At 43.5% G+C, this 24,600-nt stretch overlaps 1 protein-coding gene across 2 annotated transcripts in view; it reads left to right on the top strand.

Annotated features, from left to right (window-relative positions):
* Nucleotides 1–17,335: 17,335 nt before the first annotated feature.
* AP1S2 (adaptor related protein complex 1 subunit sigma 2) overlaps nt 17,336–24,600 on the top strand; it is a 32,013-nt gene continuing 24,748 nt past the window's right edge. For both annotated transcript variants that reach the window (XM_082304471.1, XM_082304472.1), the window contains exons 1-2: nt 17,336–17,485; nt 18,948–19,126. In XM_082304471.1, coding sequence (XP_082160597.1) covers nt 18,948–19,126 — 179 coding nt within the window. In that variant the 5' untranslated portion in view covers nt 17,336–17,485. The remainder of the gene's footprint in view (nt 17,486–18,947; nt 19,127–24,600) is intronic.

The raw sequence follows: 24,600 nt of genomic DNA, 5'->3' as shown, positions 1-24,600 counted from the left end.
ACCATGAATACAATGCAGGCACTTTGAGGCTTTTAAAGGGAAGGTTGATCATTAAAACAGATTTGAGAACCTTTTGATTGTGAATTACTCCAAAAGATAATCTGTGGCTGATTTTCTTGACAGCAAAATACTTTGTCATTCTCAAGGATGAGACAACCGTTTTCCATCATTCTTAATTTCAGTACATGCCTAATGGTATGTTTCCAGTTATCGAAGAGTGATGAGACACAAAATAAGGGTATGGACTCAGTTGAGAATTACTTTAGTAATATTACCACAGGGAAAATGTGACTGGCTCTGGAACTGACATAGTATGAAAGCTAAATTTAAAAATACACACATTTTAGCTGACACTGCTGTTTAAAACAGAAGGCTTTAGAAATGAAATGTCTTTTATTTCTTATGTGCCCTACTAAGTATTACCTTTCCAGTCTCCAAGCGCCGTATTAACTAAGGACCCAATCAATACATGAGCGTGGATTCTCTCCAGCCTCAGACATTTCCTTTCCCCAAGTAGCGCTATGTCCCTCTGCCCCAGCAGCAGTGCCCCAGGGACCCCAGTGCCGTGGGGGACGTGCCCCCAGAGCGGAGGGAGAAGAGAGGCAGTAGGGCTCCAGACTGCCCTCTGCTTTGTGGCATCATCATCATCAGCGCATTCACCACCATCTGGTTTCGGCTAGGGTTTAAAGAGGAGCTGTGTGATGTGGGACGCGGCAGGGAAGAACCAGTTGCCTGCTGGCTAGAAGCTGCCTGAAATCTCCCTCTTGGCCTGAGTCATGCTTCTCTGCGCTGGAGGCAGCCACGGTTACAGGCAGCGCCGAGAGCAGGGGAGCAGGAGCAAGCAGGCAGAAAGCAGATGTGCTGCAAGGTGGGTAGAGTGGCCTGTGAAATCCCCCGAAACATCAGTCTATTTGGACAAGAGAGTGTCTTGTAAATCACGGCCCTTCCAAAGGCTGTTCCTCTAAGGGCGCGCGTGTACACCAGTCCTTCGCTCAGGCACACTGCCCTGCTTGCTGCCGCTGTTCTGCTTGCTCTGAAGTGAAATATCTTGTAAATGTTCTGTAAATCACAACCTAAGACAGCAAAAATGCTGCATCCAGCTGAAACTGCAGGGAGAGTTCCAGGAGTCAGGCTGCTATCATCTGTATTGGATTGACAGCACCTCTTCACAAAATTCAACGTGGGATCTGTAATGACCATGAGAGGTCATGAACCCACCACAATGGCTCATCAGGAAGACAGCATCATGTTCCCCAGTAAAATACTGAGGCTTCAGCTCATCTGCTGAACCGTGAATATTGACTGCTGCAGCACCTTTGTCTTATTGAAGGCTTTCACTAATGCATTGGACAAGTATCCTGCTGCAATTACCATCTGAAATCTAAGAAACAAAAGCACAGCTCTTTTCAGCTGTGGCTTGGAGAAATGCCATATCAAAGTTTTCCCAAGCTCTGCCCCTTTTGTAGCTGCAGAAGAGACTCCTTGTTCCAAAACATTAAGTGAATGATTGTGTGCTACTCCCATGTTTATTAGTGGGAGGCAACAATTTCCAAAGCCTTGTCTGTTCTCGAACCGAAAGAACTGTGCAATAAAGAAAAAAAAAATACGAGAAGTGTTCAGAAAATATCAAGGAAAATATAATTGAAATTGTCCTTTTCTTTCACACACTGAATTCTGTGTCATTTTTATCCAGCCTGTTTAAAAATGGCTCTGTTCTGTTTGCAGTGGGAAAACAATAGCGTAGACAATTTATTCGGAACAATCACTTATTTGAGATCTGTTATAGTCAGAGAGCTTCAACAAAGCCTGTGTCATCACAGAAGCTCATGAATGCTATTACATATCCACACACACCTAATGTGACATTCCTGACGCTCCATTGTCATCTGAATAGCTGCAAAAAAATATACTTTGCGACACACTTCAGAGCTGAGAGCATCTTGCAAGAGTTTCCACAATTTAAAACACAGAATCCGGGGGGGTGTTTGATAAAATTTATTAAGAAATTTGTACTCAGAATTATTAAGATTTTGTTTCTACTACTGTGGCTTAATTTCAGCTTTTCTCCTCTGCACTGTTTTCACCCAGGAGAGCTATTGCTCCATCCTGTGCTGCACTAAGCCCCTGACACTTGGAGAAAAGCCCACCTGGAATGCCACTGTGCTGGCAGAGCTCCCCAGAACTGAACACTACTCAGGCAGAGATGACTGCTTTGCCTACATACAATGAGTCTGAGCTTCCCAAGTCAGAGAGGGAGCAAGACTGACCCAGATTTGAGATCTTTCCACATAGTCTTGGGACCAGCTCCTTCATTTACTAATACCTGAGAGCTGGGACTTCACAGCAGAACTGTTTAGTTTAAATCTGGGAGCGCGCTTGAGTTCTGGTACCTGAAGTAGAGCAAGAACCAACGATGAACTGGCCTCTCCTTCACTCTGGTTCCCACAGGCAGAATGATCAGATGAGAGCTGCAGTGTATCTGCAGGTAAGTACAGGTGCAGCTTCAGCTTAAACAGCTTAAGCTGCAGGTTTTCCCAGAGTTTCAATAATATGAGTACATGTCCTAAAGGACACATGACATATGTAGCGTATAATACATGCAGGCTTCTCAGATTCCAAAATGAGTGGATCTTCGCTAAGGTTATGCAAACAGTACAAAGAGATAGATTAAATAATAAATGCAATATGTACTTCCCTCACTTAGTATTCCTTCAAGTTGGAACGGGATCATCTAAGATATTCACACAAGTCCCATAGCTCCCTTTCTGACCATTATGCTTCTTTTGCCACTGAAGGTCAGCGCACCTGACGTGGCAAGTCCTGTGGTTAAAAGATGTTCCCATTCATCATCCCTCCTACCAAAAGAGCCCTCCCGACTCTCTTTCTCCCTTTATCCCAAAACTCCTCACATGGCTCCATATGGTACAATCTGCTTGAGAGCTGTGATTGGCACACAGTGAACACTATGTTCAGTGAGACCTCCCAGGGTCCAATGTAGTCACGATACCCAAGCCTCACCATGAATCAGAGTTAATTCAGACTTGCCAGTCATCATAGGGAAAGGAAGCTGTACAATGCACAGTCAGTATAACCTTGGTAACGCTGCCTTTGTAGCTCCAGGTTTTATACTGGTATCACAAAATTACTGTCACAGATTATGGTGAAAATCTTGGAAGTCACAGGTGAGGACCATCCTTCCTACCTACCTACAGCTACAACCTCCAACAGCCTGCCAACAAATACTTACTTATTTAATGGGGCTCTTTTTTTTCATCTACAAAGCCAACCTCCAGACACATTTTCCCTTGCAGATGTTTTATCTAGACACTTATTTCTACAAAGAGCTTGTACTTTTCCTTCCTTATGCATCTATTCATTTGTGGTATAAGCCTTGTAAAGGTTTTAATATTTGTTCTGTTTTTACATGGTCCATAAGCACATTATTGTGACACAAAATAAATGTTTCAGTTCAGAATGTATATAGCCTAGGGACAGATCACAGACACAGATGCGCCTCAGAAATACGCCAGAGACTGGTAACATTCACTATTTGGTTAGCAAGAAAATTTTCTGCTTACAGTAGATCATTCCCACCTTGGCTGCAAAATTTATTTGAAGAATGGGATTTAGGAGAGGGTACAAATGCTATGGTTCAGGAACAAAGAACAAATTTAAGCCTTGAACATTCTTCTGGTTCCATGACAAGTGGATCTAACCAATTAGTAAAATCAGTAACATCTCTTCGAAATGATGTTAAGGAATTCTTATGAAATGAATATGGGTGGCATCATGGTACACAGAATACACACGGCACATCTGCAAGATCAATTGGCCTATAATCTTCTCTTTTCCCTATGAAACAGGGAAAGGTAGCATCATAGTGCCAGTGCCACTGCTCCAAAGCGGTAGTGAGGATGTCCTGTGTGGTGCTCAAGGGACGGGAGCGGTGACAGCAAACTATGCAAACTTCTGCACTCACCCACGCAAAACCAGCCGGGGTCCAGCTGGACAACACTGGATACAGATGGAGGGATCAGACCATGAAGCCCAGCGCTCTTATGCCTGAACGTGAGGTATGAAGGCATTTAAATGAACCCCTGATTTAGCTTATAAGCATCCAGACTGCAGTTGCAGAGTGCCCAGCACACTGGGCTTTGGAAGCTCTAGGGATCAGAAAATAATAATATTTGTTTTCTAGATAGGATTTAAATAAGCACTATAGAACTATTTCAGCAAATAAATAAATATGCATTAATATGCCAGATAGCTTCCTCTACTTTAAATTAAAATGACCTAATAAAAATATCCAAATGTTTCAGTCAACTCACGTTTTTATCTGTGTGACTTAGAAGAGGATTATCTTGTGGCCATATTATTTACGTATTTTTCAGGCACGATTAAGAAAACATAGTGATTGGAACAGTATCCCAATTGGGACAGATAACATTTATGTGATACGTGGGCTGATTGGCGATTTAAAAGTGCTGTTTGTTATGCTACAGCCAGTTATGAAACAAATGATCTGGCTCCAACATAAACTGTTAAACTGAAAACATGCCAGAGGGAGACAGCTGTCAGTACATTAAAAAGTCATTTTCTCAGACAACAAAGACTTAAACCAATCATTTTATAAACATATTTCTTTGCCCAACCAGATTTCCATAACTCTAATGGTTCGTCTGCTGCATGGAGAAATAAAGTAAGTTTTTGCTCATATGATTTGTCAGGAATTTCTACTTGGGAAGAACAGATGGTGCTAAAAAATTGAACAAGGATAACAGCATTATCAGTCTTTCAACTACAAAATCCATTCTTTCTACACACATTTAAAATGGAAGCAATGCATACCACAAACCTTTGACCGCAGCCAATCCACAGTTTGCATTTAAATGACACCATTCCCAGTGTCAAGGATCACATTTTGGAATAATTTTCTCCAGATTTGTGACAAAGGCTTTGGATTATAAATTACAGACATGGCCAAACTTGCCAGTGGTGTAAACTCGTACATCTCTGTTAAACCGGTGGATGTAGGGATTTATACAGCACAAGGATCCAAAGTCACACTTTCCAAACAATCTATGCCATGTTTCATGCTGACCCAGGTGACTGCCTGGACAGGTCTTAGGGAGTTGGCCCTCCAGACAAAGCTCAGAGCACTGTGTTTTCCCCAAAATCATTTTGTACTTTTGTAGCATCATCCAAACAATTATTCCTGGATCCCCCACTGTCTTAATTCCTCTTCTGAAAGATCGTCTTTGCGACCCTCAGCCACCTAGAGAAACCAGAGATCCCGAATTACTCTGTCCTTCTGCACCTGCATATTCAATAGCCCAGAAAGGAAAGGTAGCACTCAAGTGTCAAAGCCTGAAATCCCAGTCCTCTCACTTCAGAAAATAAAATAAATTTCAGCACCAAGGTAGTCCATTACCTGGCCTGCTGTGGGTTAGAATCCCAAGAATCATGAGTACTGAGAGGACAAGAAATCTCAAGTTCACTAATTCAAGCCAGGGAATTTATGAGAAGGGAATGGGGTGGCTTTACAACCCTGTTAACGTCTGTGCTGGCATGGATAATTTTGAGCTGACAAGCTATTGCTGGATAAAATATACTCATTTACTTTGCCTTTCACTCTTGTTCAGCGAGCCAAGTCTTGACAGAGATACTTTCTCTGGTTTTATGTGAAACTTCTTTTACCTGTTACTTTTCTTAAAGGCACAGTTCCTGATGTTGTTTTGTAGAAATTATTTTTCTTTTCTTCTTCTTCTTGCTTGCTATTCTTCCCTTTTTCCCTTCCCTTCTCTCCCTTCTTCTTCCCCTCCTTCCCTCCTTTCCTTCCTTTCTTCTGTCCTTCCCTCCCCTCTTCCCTCCTTCCTTCCCGCACCTAAAATCTTAGCCCGCTGTAGAGAGAACAATGAAAAATGACCTGTATGGATGCTAAAGACCCAGAAGCCAAACAACAAGGAAAACCTTCCAATGTATTTATTTCTAAATTGCATAATTTGGGGCCAGGCTTCCATGGGCTTTGAAAACATGGAACTGACAATAAGGTCACCCACTAAGATTTAAAACCAGGGCTGTCTCTACAGCACAGTATTGAGAGTGGCAGGTGGCAGCCATGCACAGATACAATCTGTTAAAGCAATAATAATTACTACTCAGTGCTCCTCTCCAGAAGCAGCACCACTAATGAAAATGTGATCTGCTGTAACCTAAATATGTCATTACCAGAAACTTCTAAGACAAGTCTAACGGTACCGGTTGCATACACCACCGGCAAGGCCCACAGCTTCTGCTTCCTGAGAGATGGCGGGGCACTGGCTCCACTCTGCAGCACGGCGGGAAAAGAGCAACCACATACATCTGCCTGCCTGGCGTCTGGCAAATCTGCCTTTTTCTCAGAGATGGACCCCGCACGTCTGGCTCTGTCTGGCTCTGGGGGCGTCTGCCTGGCACGGGTGGCAGGGCGGCTGTGCCTGCACCCAGGAATCAGGAGCGCCCCAAGCCCCAAAGCTCGCCCCGAGCCCCAGCCAGGCACGGCCCTTTGGCACGGCGGCATCCTTCCCTGGCGTCCCTTCCCTGTCCAGGTGCTGTTCACCCCAGCAGAGCGGGATGATTCAGCGCTTGGTGGAAGGCAACCGTAGATGCTGCCAAAGTCTCCTCCAGTGTGGTGATGTCTAAACTGGAGAGTTATTCAGGGCTCTCAGCCAGTTTTCAGCCTGCACCCATCCATCATCCACTCCTCAGCCTGGTGATTTCATTCTGGCACTGCTTTAAGGCCCAAAACTGATGCAGCGCCCGTCTGTTTCTAGGACTGGGTGGATCTGCAGTGAGAGTACAGGCGAGCCTGAGTGCTGGTGGCCCTGCATCCCTGTCGCCCAGCCCCGCCACCCCTGGCCGCGCCAAGGTTCCTGTGGGCAGCACAAGGGCAGGTCCCGGCACACCAAGAGCCAGCAGCTCCGTGCTCCACTGCACACAGTGGGTACGGAAACAACGATGGGAGCATCCGTCACGCTGCGGCACGGAAATGCTCCCACGCTGGGCTAACGGGTAAGCACAGAGCTGCTCCCCTCTGAGGGAGGACCTCAGCAAAATGTATAGCGGGCAGGTACCCTGCAAGCATTCGATATAAACATGCACATCCTGGTCTTAAAACTTGCTGTGCAACGTGTCAAGTTACACAGAAAGAATCTTTTAAATGCACACCACTCCTAATTAAGGAGATACTCACAAAAGTTGTTTTGAGCGTTTACAACATATAAATGAAAGACAAGAAAGGAATTTTTTTTTTCAGCTTCTTCATATTCATAATGTGATCAATTAAATCAGCATAAACTACACCCATTTCCAGTTCAGACTCCACCTGGTTTTATGACGTTGCATTGCCACTGTACACAGAATTTTCCCAGCAAGGAACAAATGAGTGCAGTCAGTACCTCTTTCAATTTGCAGGTGTACAGTCAGCAATCCTTTCTCAGACACAAACGCGCACACACACGTGGACACACACACTTTGGGCTCTTGCTGAATGGAGGTTTCTGATGCCAGGCAGGCTGTGAGGCCAAGTCGGACAGTGACACAATGGTGGTGGTACCCTCTTTTCTGGGCCATCTACAGGGACGATCTCCTCAACAAGTCACTACCCTGTTCCGTGCCCCTTGCTCAACCAGGAGCAGGAAAGTCAGCTTCACGGTAAATATTTACAACGCAAGCATTCGTGTTTCCATTTTTAAATCACTGTTTGCTCATTATATTGCCCATCCCTTTTATGGTGATATAATTGATGTTTTCTTCTATCTCCACTTTGGTATCACAAGTAGTTCCATCCAGCTGCCTATGAAGACATAACCTTTCTTCTTCAATTTGTCAGTGAATTAGGTATCCAACAGAGAGGAGCCCAGCTGAATTAAACTGTTTCAGTAGGAGGTATACAAAAACTGTATATCCTGTATGACAACTGTATGACAATGTGATATTCTTAGGTGTGAGGCCTTCTTTTTGGGAAATTCAGCTGACACCCCCGATTTGTATTTATTTTCTTTAGACAGTATTTTTTAACCGATATGTATCATAGGCATCCATTTGACTAGCCACCTTCAGTTATCAGTCATCACCTCATCTTAGCCAGCTTGTGTGTTCCATGAAAATAAAAGGGTAACGTGGGAAAAAGCAGACTAGTTTATGCTCTCTTAAAAAGAGAGTTGTGAGATAAATTATGCCTATCTAGTAGCTCAGGTAGCATCTACACCTGTAGCCTCTACAAGTTTTAATAACCAAGGTACACTCTGTACTCAGGAGAGGAAGAAATCTTCTGAAAATGATGTTTTGTGCACAGAACTATCACTCAAAGCAGGCATCCATGATGGAGAAACTACTGATCTTTCGTTTTGGACAACCATGCTGCTTCCCTGGTTTTGCACTTGCATCTATTTCCTTTTTTATCTACTCAGCTGTGTGATGAACTGTAATGGGAGCTGTTCTGGGTAACGCAAGGAAGAGTGGGCTAAAGAAGGCGAGCTGCTACATAAGTTGTGCTGTTTGTTACAGCTTTTAAGTTGCTTAAACAGCCATACTGATGAACTGTTGGTAACCATCTGCTACCAACATTTGTAAATAAATATAAACCAACCTAAATATTCCCTGGCTTGTTGCTCTGTTTCAGGCATAGGTCTCTTGGTTTTGGTTTTCGGTGTGTTTTTTTTTGTTGTTTTTTGTTTTTTTTTTCTTTTAAGTCTATACATAGTTTATGCACAGACTTAATTTCTTCTGACTGTTTAGCTGCCTGGGGGTGATTTCACTATGCTGTTCTTTGGTACCCCTCAATGTAAATTACTCATGACTGAACAGAGAGGAAGGATGCCTAATTCTGATTATTCAGTGGCAAAGCAAGCTGTAAAACTGTAATTTCTTCATGGCAGACTGGGAAGAGAGATTAATTATAAGCTTTCTTTACATGAGTTCCTTTTGCAAATCTGAGCAAGTGGGACAAACCTGTTCTACTTACAGAAGGAAGAGATTTCATAGAATTTAGGAGCCCGGCCCAAAACTCAGCTGTGTTTGGCTGTATAGAAAGAGTCAGAATTTTGAAAGTTTCAATCTTTAGTTTTAGCCTTACATCAGGGTCGACTGTATTATACACAGCAGCTCTGGAACAGTACTCATTTCAGTGCATCCTCTCCCATGCATGCTTCCTTTCTGACTTGCGATCATGCAATCTCTCTTTTGTTTCCACAACAGTTGCTTACTGGGAAAAATAATATTATGAAAACTGTACTAGAAATCAGCTATTGGGTACTTCTTCAAGCATCTACCACAATAAATGTTACTTGTTGACTGTTGCTATCATTTTGCACCATAGTGCCCCAGGGAAATAAAAGCTGCTCACTCTCAGATCTGATTTCTTTTCTGACAGCTTTGTCTCTCTGCAACAAACAGTGCCGCTAAGTTAAGAGTGCTCAGAGGGAAACGCACATTTTGGAGAAAGCATTTAAAAAATTAGGACAAAATGAAAGGACTTCTTGACAGACAGATTTTCCTATTAGAGTGTTACTTTCTGACAACTGGTAGTTAAGTTTTACAACATGATTTTACAACTCCTCCAACACATCAATTGCTGTGCACATTTTAGACATCTTTTTTTCTTTTGTTGATGCTCTGCATTGAGTTATTATCTCTTATTGAGCATGACTTCTAAATAGTTTGCTGAACTGTAATATAGTAGAAACGTCTCTTGATTAATTTTTTTAAAAAAGTTTAAGTATTCCTTTCCCACTAGAGAGCTAGATCAAATATGAACATAGCTGTATTATTTTGCACAAACCAATGATCTTTTTTGCTTCCAGATGACTGCAAGGCTTATGAAAGCTGCCAGAATGTATTAAAATCATTCATGAATTTGTAATAAGGGCCTTAGGTTCCACACAGCAAGTATTTTGCATTGCCAAAGGATTCATCCTTGTTAATAGCACACTCTGCAGTTTTGAAACACTGGCCTTTCAGACTTGAGCAAATAGCTGAATCTCCTTTTGGCTTTCTTCTGCTAATGACCCATTGGAATAGGACAGAATCCTAAAGTCATAGAGTAAATAGGGTCTTCTTACTGGGACAGGCTTCTAACTGTATTTGATATGCTATTGTATAGATGGAAATAAAAAGTGAGGCTTGCAACTGAGGAACAAAGTGTTCAAGGAGAAGGGAAGAGCTACTTGGTTCTCTTGCAGTGATTTCTAACAAATATTAAGATTGGTATTAAGGGGGGGGAGGGAGAGAGAGAGAAAGTACCAGAAGAAGCAGTAGAACACGTATTAGAAAGAAAGGTATGTGAACGAAGAGAAGGAACAAACTAACATAAAGTATCAAACAAGACAAAGGAAGTATCAAACAAGACAAAGAAAGTATCAAACAAAAGAATAAGTTCAGAGCCATAAAATACCCAAAGGCAACAAGACATTCATGAATTTGTGAAGGATGGAACAAAATAGTGAGGCAAAGTATCCCAAACACCATCCCCTCCTACAGAGTATAAAAAACAAGTCCAAAATCAGTTCATTTGCCAATCAAGAAACCCAGAGGCACAATGAGGACTTAACAGACAGCATCCTTATCCTCTGTGTGATCACACATGTGATCTTGGCCAGACCATTTGAACACACAAATTTGGGTGCTTCCAAGTATGTGAGTTTGAAAGTATACAGAGAGACAGTCAACTGTTTACAGACATTTTGTTTATAAAACCACATTCCCCTTCCATAAGATCTCATGGTGAGCTCTACCACACTCATTTCCTATGCTCTTTAGTTCTTCAAAAGCCTTCAAAACCTAGAGATCCCAGGTACACACTCTTCCAACTGATGCACACATCCCCCTGGCAAAGATGTTTGCTGTAATTGCTATTTAGCAGCTTCAAGGTAGGACGAGGGTGGCACTGCAAAGATAGGCTTTACAATGTAATGGCAACAGAGGGGGTCTAGACAGCTTGAATGATAAAATTTTGAATGGATAAAATTTTCTCACATGCAGACACAGCCAGCACAAAAATCTACGCATCATTTAAATTCCTCTTGAGCCTTTAAAATTTGGGAGTAAATGGTTTTCAGGCCTTTGGCTGCCCCAGTTTCATCCTCGTTAAACACTTCAGCCAAAAAGAAAATGGCAATAAACAAAGGCCTTGCAGACTGCATCATCCCTTTATGGCAGTGGCAAGAATGAGACAGATCATGTAATACATTTTCTTTAAAACGACAGAGGAAGTTGTACTGAGTTTTCCAGAAAGATTTGAAATGAAACCTTAGTGTAATACTGTAGGATCACTGTGGATGCTTGGGAGATTTAGGAGTCTGATTATAACACAGAACATTTTAGTTTTAGGTTACCATTTCAGATTCAGACCAGTTTCCAAGTTTCCATGAAAAGTTTCTATCTATCTGCTGAAAATTAGGACACATTTTATGCAAGTCTGTATCTTCTGTCCCGGTTACACAAAGCAACGTGCCAATCTGGGAAAGTCAGAAGTTGGAAATCGGATTATCTCCTTGGTGCAAAAGACGGTACCTTCTGAGCTATATTAGATCAGGCTCCACACACAGCTGTATCAAGAGGCCTTACAGGATCATCAGTTGTGCATGTCTCATAGCAAGGACAGAAGACGACATATATGCCTAAATGAGGACTTCCGTGGATTTAGGGTGATCAAACTGTGTTCCAGAAAACCTACGCACTGTCTTACCGTGAACGTGCCTGACTTAACAGGCGTCCTATCCAGAATTGTGCTCTGGTATATTAAAAAAATTCCTCCTCCCAGGCAAAATTGAGCAGCTCTGCACAAGCCTGTCCAAATACTTCTTTCATCTGAGGGGATGGATCCAGTAAATACGTACTGCTTAACCTGCAGCATCAGCCACTTTACAAACCATAGTGGCAGCTACTGCTTTCTTAGGAGTGCCAGAGGATGAGCAAGATGTACGCGAGATGCTTTATTAGACAACTCCCTAAAGTAAAGTACTGACACATTCTCAGAAATCCCAGCCTTCTCCCTTTCCTTTCCTCTCTCCCCCTTCCTCCCAGCAACTGCCTTGTAAGGCTGAAAAGCCAGGTTTCCTCACACACTTACTTCAGAAACCATTCAATTCCTTGCTGCACTGTGGCACAATTTGTAGCAGTGGAGCAGAAAGGACCACTAAGAGTCGTGACAATTTCTTCAGAAATGTCTGCATAGCAGTTCATTTCTTCAGTTCTGGGGCCTCTGAGCACTATTCCAACATAAACATTGAAAAACAAAAGAACATCACCTAAGTAAAACAAGACAGAAATCTGCTGCTCACTAGCACAACATACACAATGCTACGAGCTGGCTTGTGCATGTCTTATTCAAATGGCTGCTGTGCCTTTCACAGGCTCAGGCCAATGAACATGGTAAGTAAGAGTAAGCCCTCGCTGACTGGCAGCTACCGCATTCCCTTGCCTCATTTCTGCATATTCAGATACTTTCAAAAGCAGGTTTTTATTTTCCAAAGCAAATTACATGTGTAAGCCATGGTTTCCGTTCTGTAATCCTCATAACCAGACTGGAAGACCACGTTTCAGATTCAAACTATTCTTTCAGCTCCAAAAATTCAGCTTCAAGGACGAACATCCATGATGCTCATTTTGTACCTGTGCCTATCACACATGTGGCCTGACATCCATGTTCCTGAGGGAGAGCCATACATGACTGTTAGAAACCAATCGTATTTAAAAGAATTTCAATGTCCAGAAGTTTCTCACATGCAAACCTGTAACATCTACACAGAAACGACAAGTGGGTAAGGATTCCAGGCATGATCTGATGATTTACCAGCATCTAGCAATCAGGCTACTAGATTGCACTAAATAGTATTTCATCAAGAGAGAGAGCTCCACATAAAAAAAGGAGCACAGCAATGAAAACTGTCATTTACAGTCGCATGTATACTTACTTTGGCTCCACTGAGATTAAGTGTTCTGCATGAATCATAGTGGTACACTGATAGTTTGGCCAACGCTCAGACAGTACATCAGGGAAGAGAACTGCATATAATAATGCAACATCCTGTTTGGAGGCTCAAGAGGCAAAAATCTAGCAGTAATCACTTCCAAGGCTAGTAACTCAGTTCTTATTGCCTTCATAATGACTCCACGGTTATTCAGTCAATGAAAATGGAGTCTGATATTGAGCATGAAGAAGATAAATTAACAATAAAATGAGTCTCACTCATATATCCACCACTTACTTTACTAGTAGAGGCCTGCAAAGATACAGTATGCACTTTTAAAGTATGTTGTCCTCCTCTTTAAGGTGCTGAGATGGTTGAAAGAGAGGCTGGAGCCAAGACTTTCTTTACTAAATACTAGGTTGCTTTCCTGAAAGAAGAAAAAAAAAAAAAGCTGTTAAAATTTAATAAACAAATTTTCCATTGGAATTAATAAATAGTTCATGTTATAAAGGCCTTTTGGTTTACCCATCATTTTGGCTAACAATGAAAACATAACAAAATTCTTCTAGGGGCTTCAGATTTGACACTAACACCATGCATGAAGTGCCAAATGCCAGGATGTTGGTCTTATTAATTTTGGTGTAAGACCCAATATTCCAGACAAATCTACTATGTTCTAATTAATTAATAAAAACAAACAAAACCCCCCAATCAACCAATCAAACAAAAAACCTCAGGAATTGACATAAACCATACCAGGGAAACCCAAGCAAATTTAATCTTATTTGATGTAAGCTTCCTTCCTCCCACCCTGTCTCTCTCCTCAGCCCCAGGCAGTTCTCTTCTGTGTCTCAAGTCATGCCGGAAATAACCTACAGAGCAAACTCTTGGCTGGGGACCCCGAATGTCTTATAGCCAATATATCCCCTGAAGACTTGCCTTACATCTAAAATGGAATACCAAGGATTTTACAACTACAGCAGTTGAAAAATCCATCCCTAATAAACCAGGGGGTTATCATTCATGGCTTAGAAACCAAAATCCTGAGCTCATTCTTTAAAATCCATCTTGTTAAAGCTGGTTATAAGACAATAAACAAAGGCTAATGAACAGAAGACTCACTGTGTCATGTCTAAAATTAGACTACATGACATTTGCATTGTCACTGGTTTGTGGAATACTCAAAGGCTATTGCATTATTGTTTTAAGCATCATATGTATCTTTATCAATTTGATAATTACAGCTAGTTCAGTATATTGCTAGTTCAGTGGGTAGGTGACAGGGTAATTTCTTACAGGAACAAACAATGGAGTCAGTATAAATAAGTGCAATTAGTACAAATTGCAACACTGAAAAACAATGCAAACAGCAAGTCCTCTGAAGCTCCTGAAAGAAACAGCACAAACAGAAGGGACAGCATTACCTTTGTTTTTCACCACCCTTCCAACACAGGTACTCAATCCTGAAACCGACTCACTCGGTTATTGTATCCTCACCTGTATGGCCAAAAGCAGCCTTGCTGGCAATGCCTTGTGTGAGACGCAGCAAAGTGCCAGCACAGGAAAAGCAATGGGAACACGGAGATGAGAATGGGAAGAGGGAGTGGGTGAAGTCGGGATTTAGATCATCTGAAACTGCCATGGAATCGCACCTTAAACTGCTTAAAATAAGCAGGGTCATTTTGAGAGAAATGAGTTAAGGAATGATCATATGAGTGGCAGTCTGGGCAGGCTTGAGAAAAAAGCATCCTCCGGCTGGAACAGTGATGAGGAGGCAGGACAGGCTGAGGAAGACAGAAAGCTTCAGCTGAGCTAGACCTGGCTAGACACAGTGCCCACCATGCCTGATGCACCACTGGTCTCACATGCCTTATCATACCACCTAAAACAGCATATCACAGAGTGATTCTGAGCAGGAGGAGATTTAATTAAGAAACTCCAGGTTAAAGTCTGAAGAAATCCAGCCAAGTAACAGAGAGGAGGGAGAAAAACAGCAGAACAACTGCCCTTGTATCACAGGATAAAACCATAAACTGAAACTGAGCAGGAAATCTGACAAAAAATTAAAACAAAGATACAGGACCAAAAAAAAGAAACGATGGAGCTTTGAGACTTTGTCTCTACGCCACCAAAATACATACATTTCTTGAACCATCTGGGTAGTTCATCTGATTGCAATCAAGTAAGCGTTTGTAGAATGTGTGGTTTGATCCATATGCAGAAATATTTCACTGAGCTGGGAAGTGACAAATCATAATACAGGTCTGGTGCGACTCCTTCAGAAATTCATTTCTGAGCTCCCATTACCATAATGATGCTAATATACTGGAAGTAGCTCAGATGAAGAGAAATAAAAGTTGGTTGCTGGCTTAAATAATGATTTAGAAGATGCAGAAGCACCTGAAGTGTGCATGCACTCATAACGGAGAACTCATGGGATATATAATGCTAAACTCAAGAATAGCAAAGTGCAGATTGGGAAAGAGATCATTTGTGAAAGCTTTCTGAACAACAGGGTATTTTAGACCACGGGATAGCCTCACAAGAAACAAGCCAAGCTGCAATATGTGGCAACTACTGAGGACAAGATAATACACTGGCATAAGGCAAGACGCTATGAAATAACAGATCCATACACATCTGTTTCTGTGCTTGATGAAAGGCAAGTTCAAATTGAGAACAGGATGGCTGCTAAACAAACATTAAATATGACAAGAACAAGCCCCTACAACAGTAGTTCTCACTTTCGATGTGACCTCCAATATTGTAATTGCCTTATCCATTCAGTTCGGTTTCATGTGCACCTCCTTGTCCTCTTGTCAAGTACAATAGCATTCCTTGAAATGCCAGAAAATTGGCTTTCCTTTCAGACCATCCACATTTTTACACAAAAGCATTTCCAGCACTGCTTTCTGCTGCCACAGCTGTTTTGTAGCCAAAAGAATAGGCTTTTTTTTAAAGTGTCAATAATAAAAAGTAATAAAAGCATGACACATCCCAAAGCGCTCAGAGCTACTCCTAACAGAGAGCTACGGAGGGGAGCACAATCTTTTCCCCTCATCCTGTCAATCACTGTGTTACACCATTAGAGGATCAGCTGGTTGAAGTAATCTTTTCCGATTACCGCCACCTTTAATCATGGGGGGGGGGGAGGGGGGTGAGCATCGATGACGTAGAGAGCTTTAGGTCCTGAAAAGATTTTTTTATAAGGTGCTCCAACTTTGGCTCTAAGACACACGTCTCTAAATTTCTTTCAACTAAAATTTCACCATGTGTTTTCAGCCTACCTCAATTATAACAAAAAAACCCCAACAAACCCACAAAAAACCAAAATCAGCCAACCAAACAAAACGCCAAATCAAACTGTTCTGGCACAGAAAACCTATTTAGCCGCACACGAATAAAAAATATAAATGCAGTTGCGAAACACAGCACCGCTAAATACATGACGGCGCCTCATCCTGCGAACCTCATTACCTCTCGCAATCAAGGTGACTTTGGGGAAAAAAAAAAAACGACACAAACTTTCCGGGGAAGCGCGGTCCCGCCTGCCCCAGCCCGGCTCCCCGCACGCCGCGGCCAACGCCGAGCGCCCACCCCGCCCCAGGCGGGGCCGCGTCTCCTCACGGCAGGGAGCCTCCTCACGGCGGGGGGGGGAGCCTCCCGCCCAACGGCTCCCCGCCCAACGGCTCCCCGCCCCGCGCGCGCCCCTCTGCCTCCACCCCCCCTCCGCCCACGCGGGGCGCGCACGTGCTAGAGGGAAACACGGGGCGGCGCAGGCGCGGGGCGGCCGGAGGAGGAGTCTCAATCTCCGGGCGCCTGATTGACTGATGTCATTTCCCCAACTCCGTGTCTTGTCACCCATTGGCTGCTTGCGGACCGCTATCTGCATTGTGCTTCCTGGTTGGCTGTTGCCGCGCCGGCTGCTGCCCTATCTTAATTCGGGCCGCGCGGATTTAGGTTCTTTAACCCCGCCTCCTGACTCAGCCCCTCCCACCGCCGCCGCCAGCTCCTCCCTCGTCGCCTTTTCCTCCCTCTCATTGGTCAATGCCCTGCTTCGCTCCGCCCTCCCGCCTTCTCGCAGAGCTCCCCGATTGGGTGGCGGCGAGCTCCCTCAGGACCCCCTGTCTTCGCCGCACTGCGCACATGCGCACATGCGCCCATCCCGCGCCTCACCCTCCCCGCCCCCCGCCGCGAGCCGGCGCGCTAATAAAGTTTTGTGCGGAGGGGAAGGGGGGAAGCGGCGGCGCCCTCCGGCCACGCCCCCTTCCTGCCCCGCCCCCCGCCCGGGAGCGGCGTCCGCGAGCCCGGCCCCGCCCCGCCCCGCCCCGCCCCGCCCCAGCGGGGAGCGGGGGGGGGGGTTGGCCGTTGAGACGTGCGCGCGCGCGCTCTCGCGCCGGGCTCGAGCCGGCGGCATCTCCCCTCCCTTCCCCTCAGTCCCGCTCGGCAGCCGCGGCGGCAGCAGCAGCAGCCCGGGAGCGGTGTCGCCTCCTCCTCCTCCTCCTCCTCCTCTTGGTTCTCCCCCCCGGGGCACGGTGAGCACAGCCGCTTGGAGACGGGCTCGCCTCCCTCGCCGCGCTGGGACGCGGCGTCTGCCGTGGGGTGCGAGGGGACGCGGGGGGGTGTGCTCCCCGCCCCGGGCTGCGGGACCTCCTGCTCCCCTGCCCGCCCCGGGGAGCGGCCGCTAGCGGCCGAGGGAGGGGGCGGCCGGCGGCTCTCCCTCTCGCCCCCCCCCGCCAGCACACAGAGACACCGTGGCGAGCGGGGCGCAGCCCCGGCGGCAGCGCTTCCCCCCGCTCCGCAGCCCGGGCTGGGACGGGCGGCGGCTGCCCCTCGCCCGGCGGAGGCGAGCGGGCGCTGCTCTTCCCTCACGGGTCGGGGCGGGCCCGCACCTCTGCGGCCGCCCCTCGTCCGCGCTGCCGGCGGCGCTTCTCGGGTCACCCGCGACCGCTCCCGCCTGGGGAGGAGCCGCGGCGGCTGCTCGGGGACGGCGGGGGGCCGGGAGGGTCGCCCGGAGGCGGGGGAGCGCCGGGGGGGGCTGTGGCGGCGGTGCCGGCCGGAGGGGAGGGCAGGGCAGGGCAGGGTAGGGGGGCGGCGGCGGGCTCGGAGGGCTGCCTCCGCCGAGGGAGCGCCCCGGCACCGCCGGGCTTCCGAGCCGCTGCCGCCGCCTCTTGTCTGCGCTGGCGCTGGTCGGAGTTGTCACCCGGGACCAGGCTGGGCTTTCTTACCCGGTTTCACGTCTGTCATATTGCCTGGGAAACTTCCTCAGCCCAATGTAACTTTGTGCAAAAAGGGGGGGGGGGGGGGGGGAAGAAAAACCATTTCCTTTAATGTTGCAGCTGCTGGAAAACACAGCAGACAAGTTCCTCTTAAAATATAATTGCAACATCACTCCTTTAGAGGAAGCCAGACCTGGAACATAGGACCGCAGGGAAAGCACTTAATCTCTACTCCTTTTGTGTAATGTGAGAAAAGACTAGGCTTTTCTATGCCGTAGGACTCTCCATTGGGAGATTTAATGTCTTTTAAAGTATTCTGAGGCTTTTCAGAAAGATCTTAAGTGCAAATTGCTCCTGCTGTAAGGCTCTAATCCGGTGAATTGAAAATGAGTTTGGGTATTTGAGGAGGCGGCTGTGCTGGGTTTTTTTTGTCGTTTTCTGTAGTAAACGCAAATGCAACCGTACCAGTGCTGGACGTGGTTTGTCTGAAATTTGGGTGTATTCACTCGATACCTGGTGGTTCTGATACACGTTTCTGAAACTTGTGTATCCTTTCTACTGTCTTTGCTTTGACTGACCTTGCTCAGCGGAATCCTTTGTAGTACTGGTACTTCCAAATCTTGTGTAACGTCTGCCACCACTATAGAAACAATAATGTAGTTAGAGTTTTGGATGGCTATCTTGCTTCCTGTTTGGTTTTCCTCACAGAAATCTTTTTAGAACTAAGAGACTGAGATTAATGCTTTTTTTTTTTTTTTCCCTCCTTCCAATTCAACAGATGCAGTTTATGTTGCTTTTTAGTCGCCAGGGGAAACTGAGACTCCAGAAATGGTATGTCCCATTATCTGACAAAGAAAAGAAGAAAATCACAAGGGAACTTGTTCAAACGGTATTAGCCCGCAAACCGAAAATGTGCAGCTTCCTGGAATGGAGAGACCTGAAGATTGTCTACAAAAGGTTGTTCTGTCTCACTAATCTTGTAATTGCCATACATCACAAACAGTGTAATAAGTAGCAAGAAAATAATGAAGGTTGATTGTTGTTGTTGTTTTTTTCTCCTTCCCTCTGCTGGTTATGGAGAAGACTGACTTTTCCCTCGAATCTAATTTGATAACCAAGTAGGAATCATTCATGTGTGGAAAATCACTCATGCGTTTATAAATGTGCTGAAGAAAAGAAATGAGGTTTCCTTCTACTTTCATAAGGAGTGGTGGTTCTTAGTTCTCTGTTTAGATTGACAGTACATAAACACATACAAATACGAAGCATGTAAGATTTAATAGGTGATAAAGAAAAACTAAATTTTATAAACAGTGACTCGGGCAGTGACTTCATAAATCACCTGAAAATGTAACTTGCTTTTGAAGGCTCATAGAAATAAGTAACCCATTCTTTCAGAGTACCTAGTTTGTTTTTTGTTTGGTTGGGGTTTTTTTGGTTGTTTTTTTTGCGTGTTTTTTTTTTTTTTGCTATGAATACTAAAAGGCATTTCTCCTAATTGAAGAAGTCATGGCTAGTTTTCTTTTGGTAGAAATACTGTATAATTTTCTTTGCAGTAGTTTCATTTCTCAGTTGTTCCCTAACTTTTCTAGGAGTATTTGGCAAGTGTTTTTTAGCTTTATGCTGATCTTTAGAATGTATTACAACATAGAGGTGTGAAAATAACTTTTTCAACAAATAGCAGTAGTCCTCATCCTGATTTGGTAGGCTGCATCTCTTCCAGCTAAAGCCGGTGCTACAAAACCTTGAGTTATCTCCCTTCCCTAGTTAGTTATAAACTTCAGAAGATTTATGCATTCTTATTTCCTCTGTGAGATGGTAAATAATTTGTGCCCTATGGTAAATATTCTTGTATTCTTTCTGTAGGGAGGACAGAGAGAACTAGAGCTGAAATGAAGAGTTTGTAACTCTTTTCCAGTGTACCAAATGGGTAGAATCAAAAAGGTTTAGATGTTTTAAGTCCTGGTTTGATATATACGTTTGTGCATGTGACGTCATGCATGTGAATGTTACCAGTCTATCTAATGCATGTAGTTCTTTAACGCAAGGGGGAGGAACAAAGTGTAAGGCTGTGCTTAAAGAAAGTGTACAGAGTTTTTTTTTTTCTTCTGCCTCTTGATTTCCTAACAAAACTTCTTGTACATACCTGTAGACAAGCTTGTGCAAATGCTTTGTGTGCTCCCTTAGGGGATAATGCCTGCAAGTGCTCTTACAGCTGGGCTTTTATGGGACTAAATTAGAAAAATTCGGCATGAGTAGGCCAGTCCATTTCCTTCCTTGCCCAGTCTTGAATGGCAGTAGCTGTTCTGGTGGTGAGTTGATTCCAGGCAGCTGCTTTCCGTCCCTGTCTGTTTATTGCAGGTAACAACTACTTGTCATGTCCTTTTGTGTCTAGGGAACTGGTGGAAATTACTGTTTGAGTTGTTGAAAGTTGTGGTGTTCGTGCATCTCAGTAGGGTGCTGTGGGTCCTGTGGTCAAGGAGAATGAAGAAATTTGCTGGGAGGTGTATCTAGACCATTTTGGGCTGGATATAGACTGCAGTCCATCTGCTAGACTACTGGTGTGCACAGCTGACTGCAGTAGCTTATTTCACCGTCTGCAAACCAATCTGGCACAGTTGTCCTACGAAATCTTGCTTAAGATTAGCTTGTATCAAGCTAATGAACATCTCAAATCTTGTTTTGCCTTTGCTTTTTTGGCAAGTTTCATTAGGCTAAAACATCACCAAGAAGGACTGGGTATAAGAGGTGATAGTTTAAATTCCTGTATCTGATAACATGAACAGCTTTTAGGTTTGTGGGACAGACTTTTTCCAATCATCACACTGTAATTGAAGTTTATGAATACCAACTAGTATGATTTCTTTGAAAAGGGAGGTCTGTTATAGCTCAAAAGTAGATAATTCTGAGAGGACAGCCATGATAGTTAAAGTCTAATACTTTCTGAAAGGTGGGTGGCTAAAAGAGAAACATGCCTGCAGGAATGTTGTGTGGCTTGTGAAATTGCAAAAGGTCCTCCCAATTGCTCACAGACGAAAGGCTCCTGAGCATCTCTACTAAGATCTCTTTTTGTCTGATCTATTACTGGGAATGATCTGAACCTCTTGGTACAAATGTTTTTCAATATAAGCTATAAAAGTATGTGTACAGTGCTATTGTACGTGTTGCATGCGCATATTGCTATTATGAGTCTTAAATTGTGGAAATTGATATGCTATTCTTTCTAGAGCGTATTTACTGTCAACATGTAAGAGAGAATTGACCTAGATATTGTGACTCAAAGAATGGTTGGCATTATTAGAAGTATACTCAAGGGTCTCATTGATGTACCTTTTTGCAAGTACAGAATGAACTCAAATGCAAAATTGGTAAAGCCAGTAGTTTTTGCTGCCTTCTGATACTTAACATTTGTCAAGAAAGCTGGACTATTTTGATTAGCCTTAGCTCTGCAGCATTTCATCCTTATAGGATGCTTTCTGAATGAAACTTCAAGAAAATAGAACTAAGTGTTTTAAAATCCATCTGAATGTGTGACTAATTTTTATTTTCCTTGGTTTCGTATATGTAGCATTGATAATGGTTGCAAAATAGTCAGTCATTGCCTTCTTAATTTTCTTCTTTAGTGCTACAAAACACAGATGGAAAGGTGCCCTGCTTTTGACATGGTTTGTGAATTGGGATGTATGTATTCTGTAGCTGGTTTAGAAGAGTTTTTAAGGCTGTTGCACATCAGAAGATTGAAAAAGGATGCGAGCTTCTAACTTCAAGAGACAAATAGAGATTTCAAGTGACTTGCTGGGGAAAAAAAATTCAAGTATGGGGAGCCAACAACAATTGCACTTTATGAAAATAGAGAGGGAGTCATCTGCAGACAGCTGATTAGAAACTTAGCAAACACAATTAATGATTGCTCTTCATGTTTTGTCATTTTAAAAACTAACTGTAGTGGTATTGGAGCATATAGGGTAGAAGTTCATGCAGCTTTCCCGTTGTGGCAAAGAAATGTGTTAAATGTTAAACTTTCTAATTTTACTAAAAAAAGGAACTTAAGATAGGATTTTTTTTTTCTTTGAAGATCTTGGCTGTTCACTATTTTAGCTTTTGGCAGTATGAGTTATTTTCATTGTGTAGTATATTGCAGTCAAAATCAGAAATTTCAGAATAACTGATTTTTATGTAAATTTTACTTTGTTAGCATTTGGTTAACTGAGATCATGGGACTGGGTTATTGTTGATTGGTAATTTGATTAAGGATTGTGGCTTTGCCTTTATGTGCCAGTTTGGAACTGTATTTGCAATATAAAGTTATAAAATTGTTGTAGCTTGTGCTGCCCTTAATGTTGCGGTAATAGTCTTTTACTTTAAGATAAAATAACCATAATCATAGGTTATGTTAAAGACTTCTGGAAAAATAAGTTTTAAAACTTTTTTTACCCTCCCCCCACTGAAAGAAACAACGAAAGAGCCTATTCTGCAAATAGTGTGCATCTTAGCTCAAAGTATTGTGAACCTTAGGTGCAGTCGTGTGGCTAGTGTTATGTGCCCAGCAGCTGACGTGATCCCTGTCTGTCTTTACTTACATTTTAGCTGCCAGTTGTATCCTTTAAAAATGTTACTGTGGTGTTGATGAGGTGGCTTTGTAAAACTGACTGAATGCAATGATTATAGGGAATTAGGTACTTGGGTTTGATTATTTTAATTTGATCAGGTCCTCTTTGTACAGGATTCTAGTTCATGTGGCACTACGAGGACCTCAGCATCAAGAAGCAGCAGCTTTTTCTTAGAGGATTACTGATACCAAGCTTTTGTTCATTTTTAAAACTGCTGGGGGATATAGCCTTACTGAAATGAGAAACTGTAAAAGAAATGCTTAATTTTGGTAGTGTTATTGTTGTTGACTTCTGTATCCTTGACTGAATAGTGACTGATCTGCCTGTCCTAGAGTCTCAGAACTTCTTGTTTTATTAAAGAAATGTGTAAGTTTTGGAGGAGAAAAAAATCTTGCCAAGCACAACTTTTTAGTGGTCCCAGTTTTCACTGGGTCAGCTATTGCCAAACCGCAGATTCTTGGGCTCCCTTAAGCACCTGTCTGCCTCTTAAAGGCAGCTTGGCTGTCATTTGCAGTTCAGCTCTGCTCCTGCCAAACTCTGTAAGCTTTACATATCTGCAGTTAGGATCTACATGCAAAGTGACTTGGATGCTTACAGACATACGGCTTGCTTCCAGCTTTACCTGGTGACAAACTTCCAGGGATGACTTCAAGCAGGTGTTCTCTCATCTAATAGGAGAACACCACTGAACTGGTAGGATTTGCAAGTGATGCTCTGCCTGCGGTGACCTGATCCCCCAGCAGAGTTACCGAACCTGCTTGCGAGCAGAGCAGTAGGGGAGAACTCTGCTGAAGCATTGCCTGCCAATTGTGAGGCTTCCCGCTACTGAACTACTGCAACTGTTGAGGGGGAGGTTCATGAATTTGTTTCCTATCAGAAAAAAAAACCCTTAGATCATCTATCTAAAAGCAGGAATATGTGTAAGAATTTATACCTCCCATGTTTCCTTTTTGTTCTTTTATTCCATATTACATTTTGAGGTGATTTTTCCACATTGGTTTTGGTCACTTTTCTGACAAGTGGAGGATGTTTATCATAAAATACTTCCCTAAATGCATGTGAGCAGCTGAGCTGGGTCTGAAGATTCTGCTAATAATGCCTACTGAGAAACTGTCCCCCTTCCCCCCGCAATTGCAATAAAAATAAAAAGGGCAGAATGTTTCTTACAGACTGCACTACATTTGCTTTTGTGTGGTGTGACATACTTTACTATCAGATTTTCCTTTTCATCAGGTGCATATGAAGGACAGGTTTCTGTCAGGCTCATTAGGAAGAAACAACACTTCTGCAGAGCAGAAATCTCTTTCTGCCGGAGTACAGTAATCTACTCATCTTTGTATGGGCACCCTCCACGTTAGCTTCTACACTTGGCAAAGCCTCCAGTTTATCTGCTGTAGACTATATGTGGACACTTTTTTCTGAAGCCCTGGCCTGCAGAGAAAAAAAATTACAATAAACTTGCCTTTGAGGTTTTGGTCTGAAGAAAGGTACACCTTTGTGTACACTCATGTCGCTTGCAATGATGGCTGACTTGTTTATACTCTTCCACTATTTGCCGTGTAGGCTTATTGAATCTGCATTTGTTTTCTTTTGTTGATTAGTGATCCATTAGTCGCTGTTCCTACTTAAAAACTACTTTGAAAAATATTCTCTGCATTTAATGATAGATACCCAGGCCTCCGTTTTGTGTTAAGATGTCCACTGAGTAGTTTTTGTTTCTTGGTATTCTTTCTCCAAAACTGCAGTTGACAGAGCTTGAATGTGTAGTCGACTCACTAGCTGCCAAATAAGGTCTTTCAAAACTATGTTATGTTTTCTCTT

This window comes from Platalea leucorodia (genome assembly GCF_965183815.1).
Source record: "Platalea leucorodia genome assembly, chromosome: 2".
Lineage (NCBI taxonomy): Eukaryota > Metazoa > Chordata > Aves > Pelecaniformes > Threskiornithidae > Platalea > Platalea leucorodia.
This window is presented reverse-complemented; position numbering and strand designations above follow the sequence as displayed.